Source organism: Brienomyrus brachyistius, chromosome 20 (assembly GCF_023856365.1).
Source record: "Brienomyrus brachyistius isolate T26 chromosome 20, BBRACH_0.4, whole genome shotgun sequence".
Taxonomy (NCBI): Eukaryota; Metazoa; Chordata; class Actinopteri; order Osteoglossiformes; family Mormyridae; genus Brienomyrus; species Brienomyrus brachyistius.
The window spans coordinates 17,210,265-17,225,456 of NC_064552.1; the positions used below are offsets into that span (position 1 = coordinate 17,210,265).

A 15,192-nucleotide genomic window follows, 5' to 3' on the forward strand; every position below is an offset into this window, starting at 1 on the left:
ACAACACAACATGTCCAACTTGATGTGTGGCCCAAGTTATTAGAGATGACCCGGATGACCTACCGGGATGTACAAACGGTTGCATGAGGAAAAACACATACACGGTCATAACTACCGCCAAGCGGTTTTATTGGAGGTCAGACCCTCCGCCTCCTCTCATTCTTTGCTCCAACTTTATAATTTTCTCCCAGAGTCTCATTCTCTCAGACTCGCACAGCACGGCTCTCAGCTCTCCGGCATCAGACTCACGCAGCAGCACGGCTCTCAGCTCTCCGGCATCGCTCGCTCCGAGTCCTTTGCGGATTCTCCAAAGCCCGGGACCTTACCACAGTACCGCACAGCGTACGCTCACACTCCATCAGGTAACCCACCCCGCTCAGCCCCCACACCCTGGCGGCGCCCAACAAAAAAACCCCACACGCTCCTCAATATAAAATTATAATTTTTTAAATAAATATAAAATAATAATAAATAATTAAATAAATAATTTTAAATGATAATAAATAATAATAAGTAAATCCCACTCCCATGACGTCACATCGTACCAGCACAACAACTCCCCAAACTCCACCCCCCCCCCCCCCCCCCCGTGACCTTTATGACCTTTATGAACCCGTATTTTCCTATACTCTCTGGTATCCCAAAAACCCGCATACATACCAGCCCTTTGCGGATAAGATTAGCTACCCCTGGAGTAGACTAAGTCAATCAAAAACCTTTAACCTAGAAAGGATTTTTCACCATTGTAACAACTTAAGCTCTTTACAATCAATTGTAGTTTTGGCACCCATGAAGAATGCCTTCCTTCCCTCTTTCCTTGCTGCTTCTACCTTAGGCCATGGTTTCTTCCGTGTTTCTTTGTCCTTTGCCGTCAGATCTTCACCAAAGTGAAGTTTCTGGGATTTCAGAAATTCTGAAGTTTTTGCATTTTTCCATATTTTTTCTATTGTTGATCTTGGGGTAAATCGAAACAGCACTGAATGGGTCCTGCCCTCTTGCTTTCTGCCAATTCTGTGGCTGACGTCCACATGAAGGTGCAGCACTTCACCTACTTCTGGGACGACACGGCAGATGTTGATGAACTTTAATTTGATGTCTTCTTCTTCCTCGGGTAAACCATACAGTCTTAAATTCCACCGCCTCTGATACCTCTCTGCCTCGTTGACCTTATCTTCAATTTCTGAGATCCTCTTCTCATGACTAGCATTAACTGTTTTGACTGTCTGCACGTCTTTCTTCATCTCCTGAATTTCTTGAAAAAGAAATTCGGACTGCTCTTTTAGAGCTTCAATAGACTCTGTATTCTTTGTTATAACTGTGTAAGACTATTGGTACTTTCTTTAATTTTTATTGCTATCATTCTCATGATATTTTCCTGCAGCTCAGATAAACTAGGTTCACCTTTTCCTTTTTTAGGGAGTGCTGGTGACGGAGTTTGGTAGTGTGAAGGCATCAGCATTGGAGCTTGCGTAAGAATGAGAATCAGCTCTTGCATCCATTAAACTATTTTCATGGATTTCTCTAAAGTTTACTTGTTTTTCCCTCTACCTTGTCTTGTCCTCTTTTCTTAGCCACTGTGTTCTGACGAGGCTATTGTCACTTTTAAGCCAGCGCTGCAAACGGCAGCGTGAAGTCGAACGCACCCACAGATAAATACAGCAATCGTACACACAGACAGAGAAACAGGAGGGAAGGAGGCGCGCGACAAAATGAGTGACTGCAGGAAACGGAGTAAAATTTGGAAACGTTTCAATTGCATAGATAATACAAAGGCAGAGTGTAGTGCTTGCAAGGTTAAAATCTCATATCGATCAGGCTCTACAAATACCCTGCATTAGCACATGAGAACTGTACATCCATCAGTGCAGTGGGAAGAAAAAAGACAAATGAACCTGCTCTAATGAAAGAGACAGTTTGTCTACTGCAGTTTGTCAATGTCTACACCATCATCCAGTACAGCACCACAACCACATAGACCTACAACCTAGAGCAGTTTGTGCAAAAAGCTATGACTCCAGTAAAACAGAAAACAATTGAACTGGCTAAAATAATTGCACGTGATTTCCAACCATAATAATTCATTTCACTAATAATTTGACATTATTTCTGGTAATAAATTCATTTAAGCACCAAAAAAAATCTGAAGAGCCACTTGGGAGCCGAAAGAGCCGGCTCTTTAAGTGAGCCGAGCCATAAGAACCGGCTCTCTTAAAAGAGCCGGAATTCCCATCACTAATTTGTAACGCAGTTGTCTCGCGGGCGACCTTGTTTGCTGCCCTCCAATCAGGATGCCTCGCGCGGAACGAGCGAATTCAAAAGGATGGGGAGGCGCCGCCATTATTCCGTCAGGCTGCAGCGGTCAGCAGATATTACAGTCGCGGGTTTGATTATAGCTGAAAGCGATGCAGGACAATACCATTAAGGGAAACCACTTTCTAGTCACTAACAGGAGGAAGCGTCTGCGGCACGGTAAGGCGTTTGTGGGGAATGAGTTCGTAGCTGTGACTGCTACTGTAGGTAGCTAGTTGCTTTGGACATGGTTTTAAATGCTCGTAGTGTAAGAAGACATACTGATTGCCTAATATGGGTATTCGAGCGTTCGAGACACATCGTGCATTAGGGAAACACAAACGCTATGAGTCCTCAAAGACGACTTCACTACCCATCCAGAACTACGTTCAGTGTGGGTCTAGTCCGCCAGATACTGCTTTGGAAGTTCAAACCACCGCCGAAGTTACAGCTTTGGAGGTATTGTGTTCGACATCTTTTTCTGAGTTTTCAACAAGAGCAACACTTACAGTACGACCGAAGTGCCCAACCTCTCCACCGAAGTCTCTATACACGGTGAGCCACCATAATTTGTACAGAGCCAGAAGTGAAATACACACAGTGTATTTCGATCGATGTTCCCGGATTCAGTCATAGTAAAGTTGTTCACCTGCGGGAGGGATAAGACCGCGTATATATCTATATTAGTATTGCACCGTTCGTCCATCGTGAGCTAAGGTCAGCTGTGAATGACGACAGCTTTGTAATTATGTTCGAGATAATGTTCGAATGTAGCCCATCTTTTAATAATAATTGCGTATATGCTATTTTTTTTCTTTTTGAGGTCTTGTGTCTTAATTGTGATGTTGAAGTCTGTGCAGCAACCCTGTTAAAAGTACTCAAGTCTCACTACTTTAGTGAGAGTAAAGGAGTATCCAGAACAAAAGAGTACTGGAGTAGCGAGTTGGTTTGCTAAATCAGAAAATTAACAAACCCTCAGTTGCGGGCTTTTCCGATCAACAGTACAGACAATTAAAGAACCGAATCTAAAATTAAAATATTCTCTCCAAATAAAACAAACATAATGTGCGCAAATAAAAGACCATATGATGCGTTCGATTATCTCTCAGAACTTGGAAATTCCAAATTGAGTGACATCACGTCCGACAATCTCCCGTTCGAGCTACAGTACCACAACTCGGAACAAACATGGCTGCCTCCATGAATGCGCTGCTGTGTGTAGTTGCTTTATATTTTAGCAGTTTTGGAGTAAGATTATTATTTCCGAGAGACAAACACAGGAACTAGTCAAACCACATTAAAAGCTTTTATAAAGTATTTTAGTACATTCATAGCGATATTCTTTTTTCGAGAGGCAAGCGAAATACAAACAAACCAAAAAACCTAACAAGTCTGGTAAAATTCTGATATTGCATGCTAGGATACTGTTTACGGTAACGATATGGTATTCCCTAAATCGATCATATGCAATTACATTTATTAATAATTATAAACATTTTTAAGATTTGTAAAATAGAATTACTGATGTAAGTCATCATTTTAGGAGATTTGAACATCCATGTTGACTCCCCCACTTGTCGCCTTGCTGCTGAGTTTCTTCAATTGCTCGACTGCTTTAATTTAAAACTTGTTGATGTCCCTACACACAACAGGGGGCACACCTTGGACCTGGTCATCACAAACTCTGCTTCTCTCACTAACTTGCAGGTGTATGACCTAGGCGTCTCCGACCACAAGGTAATTTCTATGGAGTTGCCATCTCCTTCTAGCCTCACCAAGCCTGAACACAATATCTGCTTTAGGAACCTCAAAAACATCAACCCAGAACACGTGGCAGCAGACCTTCAGCATCTTTCCACAAATTTTTCATCAGCTGATGAAGCAGTGGACTACTATAACAGCCATCTGAGTAGCCTTCTGGACCACCATGCCCCTGTTAAAACCAGAGCTGTGACCTTCTCACGCTCAGCGCCCTGGTTCACAGATGGGCTTCGGAAAATGAAGACAGCAGGTCGGATCCTTGAGCGGCGCTATAAAGCATCTGGCCTTACCGTTCACAAGCAAGCCTACCGGGAGCACCAACAAAAATATTCGAAATCTCTCATAGAGGCAAGGTCGAAATTTTTTTCTGATGCCATCAGAAATAGTGCGGGAAATTCCAAACAGCTTTTCTCCACTGTTAACCATCTCCTCGAACCGCAACGCCTCCTCCCACTTACTGGCACCACAGCAGAGCAGTGCAACCATTTCATGGATTATTTCACATCCAAAATTGCACATATTCGCTCTGCCCTTTCCGGTCCTCAGATCCAAACCATTTCCTCAACATGTGCTATTTCTCAGCGCCTAAACTGCTTTTCTCTGGCTTCATCAGAAGAGGTGCAAAACATCATCAGGAAGATGAAACCCTCCACCTGTGCCTTAGACCCTTTCCCAACTTCCCTGGTGCAGACCCATATCACTATCTTAAGTCCCCTCTCTTCAAACTGGTCATATCCCATCTGTCTTAAAAAAGCCATTATAAGACCACTTCTCAAAAAACACAACCTGGACCCAGAAGTCCTTTCCAATTATAGGCCCATCTCAAATCTCCCATTCATATCCAAAGTGATTGAGAAAGTAGTTGCCATCCAGCTGCATAACCACCTGAAACTCAACAACCTCTATGAAAAATTCCAATCTGGTTTCCGGACAAACCACGGTACAGAAACTGCACTCGTAAGAGTCACAAATGATCTCCTGATGTCATCCGATGCTGGCTCTTCCTCCTTGCTTATTCTCCTGGACATATCTGCTGCATTTGATACAGTTGACCATGACATCTTATTAAATCGACTACATTCCACCTTTGGACTCACTGACATTGCCCTCAGCTGGTTTCAATCATACCTCGCAAACCGGATAGAGTACCTTGCTATGGGTGACTCCACCTCAAAGCCACACACAGTCTCCTGTGGCATTCCCCAGGGGTCAGTTCTTCGCCCCATGCTCTTCATTCTTTACCTTTCTCCGCTCGGTCAAGTCATCAGCCGCCATGGATTTTCCTTTCACTGTTATGCCGACGATACACAGCTTTATGTAAATGCCACAGCTGCAACGCCACTCTCATCATCCCCATCTCAACTCACCGTCTGTCTGGAGGAGATAAAGGTTTGGATGGATCACAATTTCCTTCAACTCAACAGCTCCAAAACCGAGGCCATTCTGGTTGGCACCCCTCACCAGATAAAATCATCACCCATAACCAGTATCATCTTCTCTGGCTCTAATATCTCTCTCTCATCAACAGTCACAAATCTTGGCGTAAAAATGGATCCCCAACTCACCTTTGAATCCCATATCAACCATCTCTGTAAAACCTCCTCCTACCATCTCCGGAACATTTCCAAACTCCGCCCCATTCTCTCCCTATCTGATGCTGAAAAGCTGGTCCATGCCTTTATCTCCTCTAGACTGGACTACTGTAATACACTTCTCTTTGGGATACCTAGCAAGAGCCTGCAGAGGCTCCAATACATTCAAAACTCTGCAGCAAGGATCCTGATGAGAGTGCGAAAACATGAGCACATCACTCCCATTCTTCACTCACTTCATTGGCTTCCCGTCTCCGCCAGGATTGAGTATAAGGTTTTGCTTCTTACACACCAATGCGTCCATGGACATGCCTCCCCCCCCTACCTCAAAGAACTTATCAACCCACAACGCGCAACACGTTCCCTCCGTTCTACGCAGGCTAACCTCCTCCACAAACCAAGAACCAATCTGAAGACTATGGGAGATGGGGCTTTCTGTGCTGCTGCTCCACGCCTATGGAATGCCCTCCCTGACTTCCTGAGGGCACCACAACCCACTGACTGTTTTAAAAAGCATCTAAATCCATTTTCTTTTTAACAAAACCTTTGGTTCTTCCACTTAGAGGTTTTAAATTTGTTTACTTTTAAACTATTTATTTTGTCTCTTTTTATTTTAACTTGTAGCCCTTTGAGATCCTGGGATGTAAAGGGCATTATAAATAAAATGTAGTATTATTATTATTATTATTATTATTATTATTATTATTATTATTATTATTATGTGTGTAAACCGCCATGCTGAAATAACGTCACAATCTCGGATATCTCAGATAGGAAAATTCTGTCCAACTTCAACGTCAGAAAGGAGGCATGTTTCCGATGGGATTTTTTTCATCCGAGTTCCGCCTAAGAGAGAGAATCGAACGCAGGTATATTACCTTTTTTAATAATCAAAAAACAACCACGGTACACCCATTAGGGAGATTTCATTGGCTTACAGCTCGTGCGGTTATGAACTGCATGTGAGATATGTGGAAGGCAGGGCTAGCAGGCAGGAGATGGATGTCACTCTTCTCAGTGTAGAGAATAATAAACGGTATAGGAGAACTCCTTAGCTATAAGTACCACTACAGTGTCAGAATGTTAAGTGGTTCTTTTTATAATTAAACATGTGCTCCATCAGTCATGTTTCTGTTGACGATCTTGGATATTTGTGCCGACGTCTTGCAGAAAGTTTTAATATGTTGCCCAAAGTTAGGAATACTCCGTAATTTGTGTTTGCTTACATGTATGTACTCTAATTGTTTAGAAGTTGGAGTTTTGTTTAAATGTAAAATGCCTTATATTGGGTAAAAAAAAATCACGTAATTAGGGCTGCAACGATTCGAGTAACTCGAATAACTCGATTACTAAAAATCTCGATGCAAATTCTTTGCTTCGATGCTTCGTGTAATCTGGACAACTATGTGCTGCTTAGTGATCAGCGTGTTTCACTCGGAGGATTAATACTGTCGCACAGTGCTTATTCTGCATTACGTGTAGCAGGGTTGATTTGATGGCGCAATGGAGGAAGACGGGGAAAATAGCGAGGACAGTCAGAGAAAAAGACGAAAAATGTCTGTCTAAAGTTTGGGAACATTTCAAACAAAAGAAAAGCGAAAATACTGTACAGTGTGTCCATTGTAAAACCGAATTAGTTTACCACAATAGCACAACGTCAATGATTCAACATCTCAACAGAAAGCACCCAGTCTATGGAACCAGTCCACAGAGCGGAACCAGTATACAAAGTAAGCGTGAAAAGTATAACAAGATTCAGCCTAAGCAGCCCCTAGTTTTCCTCAGTAAAAACACTGTTAACACAACAGCAGTCAAAATGATGCTGTCGTAGTTTAACACGGAGCTGGAGCCTGTCTGTACACTAAGAGCAAAGAGACGGTTCCATTACAGAGATGGCGAACTCGGGTGGAGTGAAAGAAAACAACAGCAGTGCTTGCAATCGCTACTAAACCTTTACTGGTAAAGAGCTGGTGAGAGTCCGTAATCAAACCAGCTGTTAAGCTGAAAGGTGAAGAAAAGCCATGTTTTCAGCTTCATTAGTTGGAGTGATACCTGCAGCATGCAGGGGTGAGTCTAAAGGGAAGCATGGGGTTTACGCAACTAGATCTATTTCAAGGCTTTAGTAATATTATTTTGCAGATTTAGATTAATATGAATAGTATTACATAATTATGATATAAATATAACATAAAAATTACCCCCTGACAGCCTTGGGTTAGTGAAACTGAGACACTGAATTATCCAACCGCCACATGCTCCTTTAAAGGCTCACACACACACACTCATTCTGTAACACACTTAAACACACACAGATCTTACTCACATTCACTTACACGCACAAACATTCACTCATTCAGGAGATACAATCCTGTCAGGACTTTTTTACGCCTCCTACAAATGTACAAGAACAGAGAGTAAAGGCCATTTTAATTCATGCCTTAAAGATATATGTATACCTTTTCTCAGTAATTTTGACATTTTATTTTTGCTTTTAAGAAAGTGTTTTCTTTTAAAAAGCAAAACAAATATGTCCATAAATGCACTAAAAGGGTTTAGTTCTTTTGGCAGGGGTCTCTGCTGGCTATCCTACGTTCTCACGTGAAGAAAATCATTCCCTACCACCTGTCAAATCCTAAAATGATCCAAAGGTTAAGCCTGTGTTCCCTATCTCAGCTGAATAACATTTGCTGTCAATTTATTTACCAGTTATTCTTAGCTGGGGCAGGCTTCTTTGTCTGGCGGGACCCCAACTTTCCCTCATGGCAAGGATGAAAGTGGACTGCAAAATTTGATTTGATTCAAACCCTTTATTGCTGTTGCAATATACCATGTCACTAGTCACAAGTACCAGCGAAAAGCAGGCCATCGCCCGACCTTACATATACAACATCACAGTAGGGGGTAGACCGGCCGGGAGACAGGGGAGGAGAGAAAAAGAGAAACAGGATGACATGAGGAGAGAGGAGGAGAAAACACCTCAGCAACATAAGCACATGATCACTACATCGTACAACATGAAAAGACACGACTCGCAACAGGTGAGGGAATGGGGAGGTGGAGGTAGTCCAGCATAGACAAACAGCCATCCGGTCCTGCAGCCATGGAGGCGCTGGTCACAGACCCGCCTGTTCACGCTGGGGGTATGAAGCGGCGAAGGCGTTGGATGGGGGGAGGGTGCAAGTCCTTGGGACTGGGGGAGAGGAATGCAAGAGAGTCTCACTGCCTGTTCTTCCGGGGGAGCTTTTTGTTCAGCAGCGGCCTTGGCCAAGGCCAGTGCTGATTGAGGGGAGCCAGAAGCTTGATAGAATAAGGTTGTTTGGGTTTCCGTACGAGAAGCTGTAATTTCCAGCTCCTCTAATGTCCACGCTGGTCTCCGCCATCCAATAAGTTTTGCAAAGCTGTGAGCTTCTCCATGATGTTATCCAGTTTCACAGTCTGAGTGCTAACAGCTCTGCCCACTCCATCAATCATTCCGGCCAGCCTAGTGGGGCTTTGAGAGGCTGTCACGGTCTTCTTCAATTTTGATGAACCAGGGCAATGCCTAATCCAATCAGCATAATACCTGTAATCATAGTTCCGAATAGGTAGATGTCTTCAATGTCCTCCACGGAAAGAGCTGCCAGGCACACGACCCTCCACCGCTCCCATCCGTCCATCGTGTAGCCAGCAGCATACGTTCCCGCTGGACAGTTAGGTTCCCCCGAACCCAGGCTTCTCGTTGAGAAGATGGTGTCAATTGCGTTGAGAGACCAGCTGATCAAATCCATAATTTCTCGTAGTTTGGAGAGCAGAGCAGAGAGAGTCTCTTCAAGTATAAGACAGTAGACTAGACGAGACGAGAGGAGCGAAGCAGGGAAGATAAGGGGAGGGAGAGGGAAAGAAGTGCGACCGCCTCCGCTGAGAGCCAGAGAGAATGAATTCATGTTGTAGTTGTACATTCATGAATGAAAATGCATTCATGTTGTAGTTCAGTACTCTCATACTGCTATCCAATGAACTTGATCTTGCTTGTGGTTTGCATGCAAGTCAGCTGTGGTATGAGCTGGAATGGTTTGGGGAGGAAAACCGCCTTGATGGGATGGCTGGATACCACTGGTAACAGCCTCACATAAGTCAACGAAAGATGAGATGCAGGAGAAAATGCATTTCATTTGGCAGATATACTCAAGTAAGACTACAAAACGTTCACTGAATACACTAAGATTTCCTCCCCAACAAGTCACTTGATTAAGTGTACCTCGGCCCTACCCACCTCTGCATATTTGACATTTTATTACACATTTCAGGTGGGAACGTGAACTTGGTTGCTGCATAGGATGGAAAGGGCTTCGGGCATGAGTTTGTCAGATGAGGTAAGGCAACTGGGGGAGAACTGACAGCTAAAACTGAGGACGGGCTGTTGTATCTGACATAGCCAGTGGGTGCAGTGGCCTTTCAGTGTCATTGTGCCTACTCTGTAAAGCATGAAGCAGCCTCATGGAGAACCCTATCCCCATGCAGGAGGATTATGCGGATATCCGGGCCTATTTCTCCAAGGCTGAATGGGTTCGGCTGCAGAGATGCGAGAAGGTGCACTACAGGAACATGAAGAGGAACCACCAGGCCATGTTGGATATGGGTAGGCTTTGGGCTCCGGCATTAGACTTGGATGAGTACCAAGAGTGCAATGAGAGCCTTTATTAGTCCCACCAGTGGGAAATTTGCATAGTCTGCAACTGTGTTTTCTCTAGGGCTGAATTCCACCACCCCAGTGTTCATGAGAAGCAGCCGATCCAGCGGGGTGATGACGGAGAGGTTGGGCGGCGACAAATGCAGCAATTCGGAGGAGTGGACTTCTCACCTTCTGAGAAGGAGCCCGGGGGACAAGGCGAGTGGAGGTGATACTGCCAGTCAGAGGTTTCCTGCTGTGACGGGTGATTCCTTCAAACAGTGTCAGGCATTCATCTGTGTCGCTAAAGGATAAGGCAAAAGTTCCGGGGCCTGGTTTGGGTTTCTGGGCTGTGTCGACCTGGAACTCTTGCAGCTCCTAGCCACTTTTGTGTATCAGTTTCACCCCACACAACTGGAACTGGGACCTTTATGCTGAAGCATGTAAGACACAAAAAGTTTGTAGGTTCACAGTGACTTTATTTGAAACTACACCGTCATTCCAAAACAATGGAGGTTGAATAATTTGTTTTGTTATTTGTTAGTTACTGGAGGGATTGATCACAAATTATTTATATTTTGCTTATATGAACCTATCACATGTATATGACGTCTCACTAATAAGCACTGGCAAGTTTCACCCCTTGCACCGGTGATATTAGACAGAACTATATCGGTAGCGATTGAAGCGTCTGATACAAAAAGATGGGGATGCAAGCAAAAAATGTATTGGTTGATGCATTAACTGGAATTATTTTTGTTCTCCATGTGTCTGCTCAATTTTTGCTCTGCTGCATCTCTTTTTCTGCACCTATGAGTAACTTCCAAGTTAGCGCCAGTGCTTGTGGTCAACTAGTCAGCAAGTTTAATGCTATAAGCACCACCGTATTTGAACAAAAAGGACCTAGTCTGGAGTAAGCACTAAAGGGTTCTGGAACTTCTTCCAGGGAACTACAATCGGGCTGAGTTCCCGCAATGTGAACGTGAGAGAAATCCCTGGTTCCAGGATAAGGTTTTGGTTCCAGACAAAAGCTCAATGTGAAAGTGCCTGTAGTTGCGACCCAAACACAAAGAGCCTTGCGGATATGCGCTAAGGTGATGCAGTCTGCCTGAAGTGATCATTTGTGTTTTCAGCATCCAGGAGTCTCCAGCCTACATCCAGGCGGTCCGGTCAGAGCAGAACCCCTGCTGTGGGATCAGAGTCATGTGCTACAGACCAGGGAAAGAGGGTCTGTTTGTGCTCAACGCAATCTGCTGCTGGCTTTGTATTGCAACATTCTAATTAACTGGCACAGTCTCAATGTGTTTGATATCATTTTGGTTTCAGCAGACGTCTTCCTGCAGTAACACCACCTGCCATACAAACCAGCAACCTTCCCAGCAGGGTGTCAGAGAGGTTAAAAAAGAGGAGGGGGAATACCTGATATCTGAGGGTGAAGGGACTGCGAATGAGAGCCCCCCCAAGGTGAAATGGAGTGTAGATGGGTCTCTTTGCAAATGTCACTTTTCCGTTCTGAAGTGGTATAATTTCTGTGTTTTAATTTCGAAAGCAGCCAACGGTAGGTCACACCAGAAATGGACATAATTTCAGTTTAATGTTTATACTTGAAATAATTTGTTTGGTTTCTGCTCCTTTTTTACTATTAAGCAAATAGAAGCACCTGTATAGATTTGAGGTGAACAGCTTATTCTGTCTTGTTTGTTTTCATGACAGAAGGTGAAGGGTGCAGCGGTTCAGGATGTGACTGAGGTGGAGCTGATTGGTTCTCTTCTGTTAGTTACTGGTGGGCGGAGCAAACAGTGTGCGAAACCTCCAAACCCAGGTGATTTTAGCTACCAACATATACCATCAAAACTGCAAATGTTTTGGTACATTTGAAGGTCATAGTTTGTGCTTCAGGTTGCCATTTCAAACCAGCAGTGTTAGTACTCGGTAAAGTTCAGGCATGTCGGAGATTGCAGTGTGAATTCCACATTGTGAACATAAACTGCGTATGGAGTAACGAAGGATCTTTGGAAGATACGTTTGCCTTCACTATTTTTCTGACTTTTTTTTCTATTAACTCTTTTCCCTCTCAGTACTGACTGACTTGTTTTCATCTTGCCCCCAGCAAGGAGAATGAATGAATCTCACCCCAAGGAGTATGTCAGACAACTGAGGGCTGGAACTGTCAACACAAACCAGGATTCCCCAACTTCTGCTGGCCCCAGTGCCGCTCAGCCCAGTAAAGACGCACTCAGTACCTTGGCAGAAGCCAATACAGACACACTGACAGCACAGCAGGGTTCCCAGGGTAAGAAGACTTTCAATATAAACAGAGACTGTAAAATACACAGGCAGACTCGCACAAAGAAGTCCCATCGGTGTTCTGAGTGTGGGAAGAGCTTCAGTCATTTAGGAAACCTAAAGACTCACCAACGGATTCACACAGGGGAGAGGCCCTACCAGTGCTCCCAGTGTGAGAAGAGCTTCAGTCATTTAAATCTGCTGAAGAGCCACCAGCAGTCTCACACAGGAGAGAGGCCTTACCAGTGCTCCCAGTGTGGGAAGAGCTTCAGTCATTTAGGAAACCTAAAGACTCACCAACGGATTCACACAGGGGAGAAGCCCTACCAGTGCACCCAGTGTGGGAAGAGCTTTAATCGGTTAGGAACCCTAAAGACACACCAATGGAGTCACACAGGGGAGAGACCCTACCAGTGCACCCAGTGTGGGAAGAGCTTCAGAGTGTTAGGAATCCTAAAGAGCCACCAGCGTATTCACACAGGAGAGAGGCCCTACCAGTGCTCCCAGTGTGAGAAGAGCTTCAGTGATTTAAGAAACCTAAAGAGCCACCAGCGTATTCACACAGGAGAGAGGCCCTACCAGTGCTCCCAGTGTGGGAAGAGCTTCAGTGATTTAAGAAACCTAAAGAGCCACCAGCGTATTCACACAGGAGAGAGGCCCTACCAGTGCTCCCAGTGTGAGAAGAGCTTCAGATATTTAAGTCACCTGAAGAGACACCAGCGAATTCACACAGGAGAGAGGCCCTACCAGTGCTCCCAGTGTGGGAAGAGCTTCAGTGATTTAAGAAACCTAAAGAGCCACCAGCGGATTCACACAGGAGAGAGGCCCTACCAGTGCTCCCAGTGTGGGAAGAGCTTCAGTGATTTAAGTAACCTAAAGACACACCAGCGGATTCACACAGGAGAGAGGCCCTACCAGTGCTCCCAGTGTGAGAAGAGCTTCAGTCAATTAAGTCACCTAAAGACACACCAGCGGATTCATACAGGAGAGAGGCCCTACCAGTGCTCCCAGTGTGGAAACAGATTTAATGAGTTAAGAAGCCTAAAGAGACACCAGCGGATTCACACAGGAGAGAGGCCCTACCAGTGCTCCCAGTGTGAGAAGAGCTTCAGTCAATTAAGTCACCTAAAGACACACCAGCGGATTCACACAGGAGAGAGGCCCTACCAGTGCTCCCAGTGTGGGAAGAGCTTCAGTCATTTAGGAAACCTAAAGACTCACCAACGGATTCACACAGGAGAGAGGCCCTACCAGTGCTCTCAGTGATTTTTCTTGATTAGGATACTTTGAGACACACCACCAGACCCACACAGTTCAGTCAGTCCAATAAATGTTTGTTCTTGAATTTTTCTAAATTGTATTTCTGAAATACCTGTATGTTGGGTCCCCCTCATTAGTCCTGTTGATGTTTAGGATTTATTTGACAAAGATTCAGAGGTGTTTTTTAATAGTTAGAATATATTGTGAAGGTAGTCTTTGACTGCAAAGCAGTTTTATAAACTGTTAAATTGCACGGTTGTGTATTTTACAGAAGATGATTCGGCTCACGTGAAACAGAATTCAGAATTTTATTTCAGTAAACTTTTCTGTTTGAAATAGCTCCCTGTTCGTTAGTCTAGATATGATGACAGCTGAGCTAGGGCGTGGCCTCTGCTTCGTAATGTCTCCACCTACTGAGACATGTATAGACAATGGATTGTATTAGGTTACATGTGTAATACGTCACGATTTGTGTGTAGGGGCCATTTTACCAGGGAATGTCGGAGATGTCCGTCACACAGATGCATGAAGTTCTGTATTTCTTTTCAATGTTAAAGAAAGTTTCATATAAACTAAATGTATAGCGAGGGCTCAGGACTATGAAAAGCTGTATTTTGTTCAGGCAAATGGGACTGAGGCATTTCTTCGTATCATTTGAAGGACGTAATCTATCACACAGTTAACCATAAAGTGTAAATGCAGGCGCAATGAGGCGCCGTAACACTATCTTAAATTATACATGAATTGCCAGCTTTGTGTTACAGTTGGGTGCCCAACATAAACTCAAAAAAACTAAAAAAGAAACTTTAGATATACACTCAATAAATACAAAAGGGACCAGCGACTGCGACATAGATGATTTGCAACCTCAAGTTCATCAGTCGGTTCTCCCTTTTACATGAGCTCAGTGGCTATAAAAACTCCCACGATTAGATGATAGAAATGTACTTTGTCCTTAGGAACAAAACTAGCTAGTCTGAGTTATTATTAATGAAGGCTTCCATATATGGCAAACCACAAGATGCCACTGCCTGAGCATGTCTGTTGCAATTAATTTAGAATGACCTTGGGAGGCTAGCGAGTTAATTTGGTGTTAGTGGAAAATGACAGAATTGGTAGCCTTCCTGCACATTAATTCGATTCGATGTTACGCCATTTCCAGGTGTGTCGGTGCCCAGTATGAAGCTAATCGCCGCATTATATGTATGAAAAGAAGACAGAATAGCAAAAAAAGTGAGAAAAAATTCTACCTAGATCACCACTAGAGGGAGCTCACACATTCTGTCGTACTTGCCACAGTAACAACAGTGATGTATAGGAACAGAGTTAGAAGACAGTAGTTTATATATAAAAAAT

At 44.0% G+C, this 15,192-nt stretch overlaps 1 protein-coding gene and 1 long non-coding RNA gene across 25 annotated transcripts in view; one reads left to right on the forward strand and one right to left on the reverse strand.

The window, feature by feature from the left end:
- LOC125715410 (zinc finger protein 239-like) overlaps positions 1-15,192 on the forward strand; it is a 253,618-nt gene that overhangs the window by 79,848 nt on the left and 158,578 nt on the right. For 4 of the 24 annotated variants that reach the window (XM_048986859.1, XM_048986860.1, XM_048986861.1 and 1 more), the window contains exons 3-4: positions 10,143-10,260; positions 10,373-10,519. The exons of 7 other annotated variants lie outside the window; for them this stretch is intronic. In XM_048986859.1, coding sequence (XP_048842816.1) covers positions 10,143-10,260; positions 10,373-10,519 — 265 coding nt within the window. Of the gene's footprint in view, positions 1-2,309; positions 2,470-9,928; positions 9,995-10,142; positions 10,261-10,372; positions 10,520-11,423; positions 11,519-12,003; positions 12,113-15,192 lie in introns of those variants that run through there. 13 more of the 24 variants (XM_048986855.1, XM_048986868.1, XM_048986870.1 and 10 more) reach the window with 10 other exon arrangements.
- LOC125715460 (uncharacterized) lies at positions 12,977-13,540 on the reverse strand. The gene is made up of 3 exons (XR_007384073.1): positions 13,450-13,540; positions 13,198-13,365; positions 12,977-13,029 (listed from the first exon to the last, which is right to left on the reverse strand). It is a non-coding gene; the product is annotated as an uncharacterized LOC125715460 (long non-coding RNA).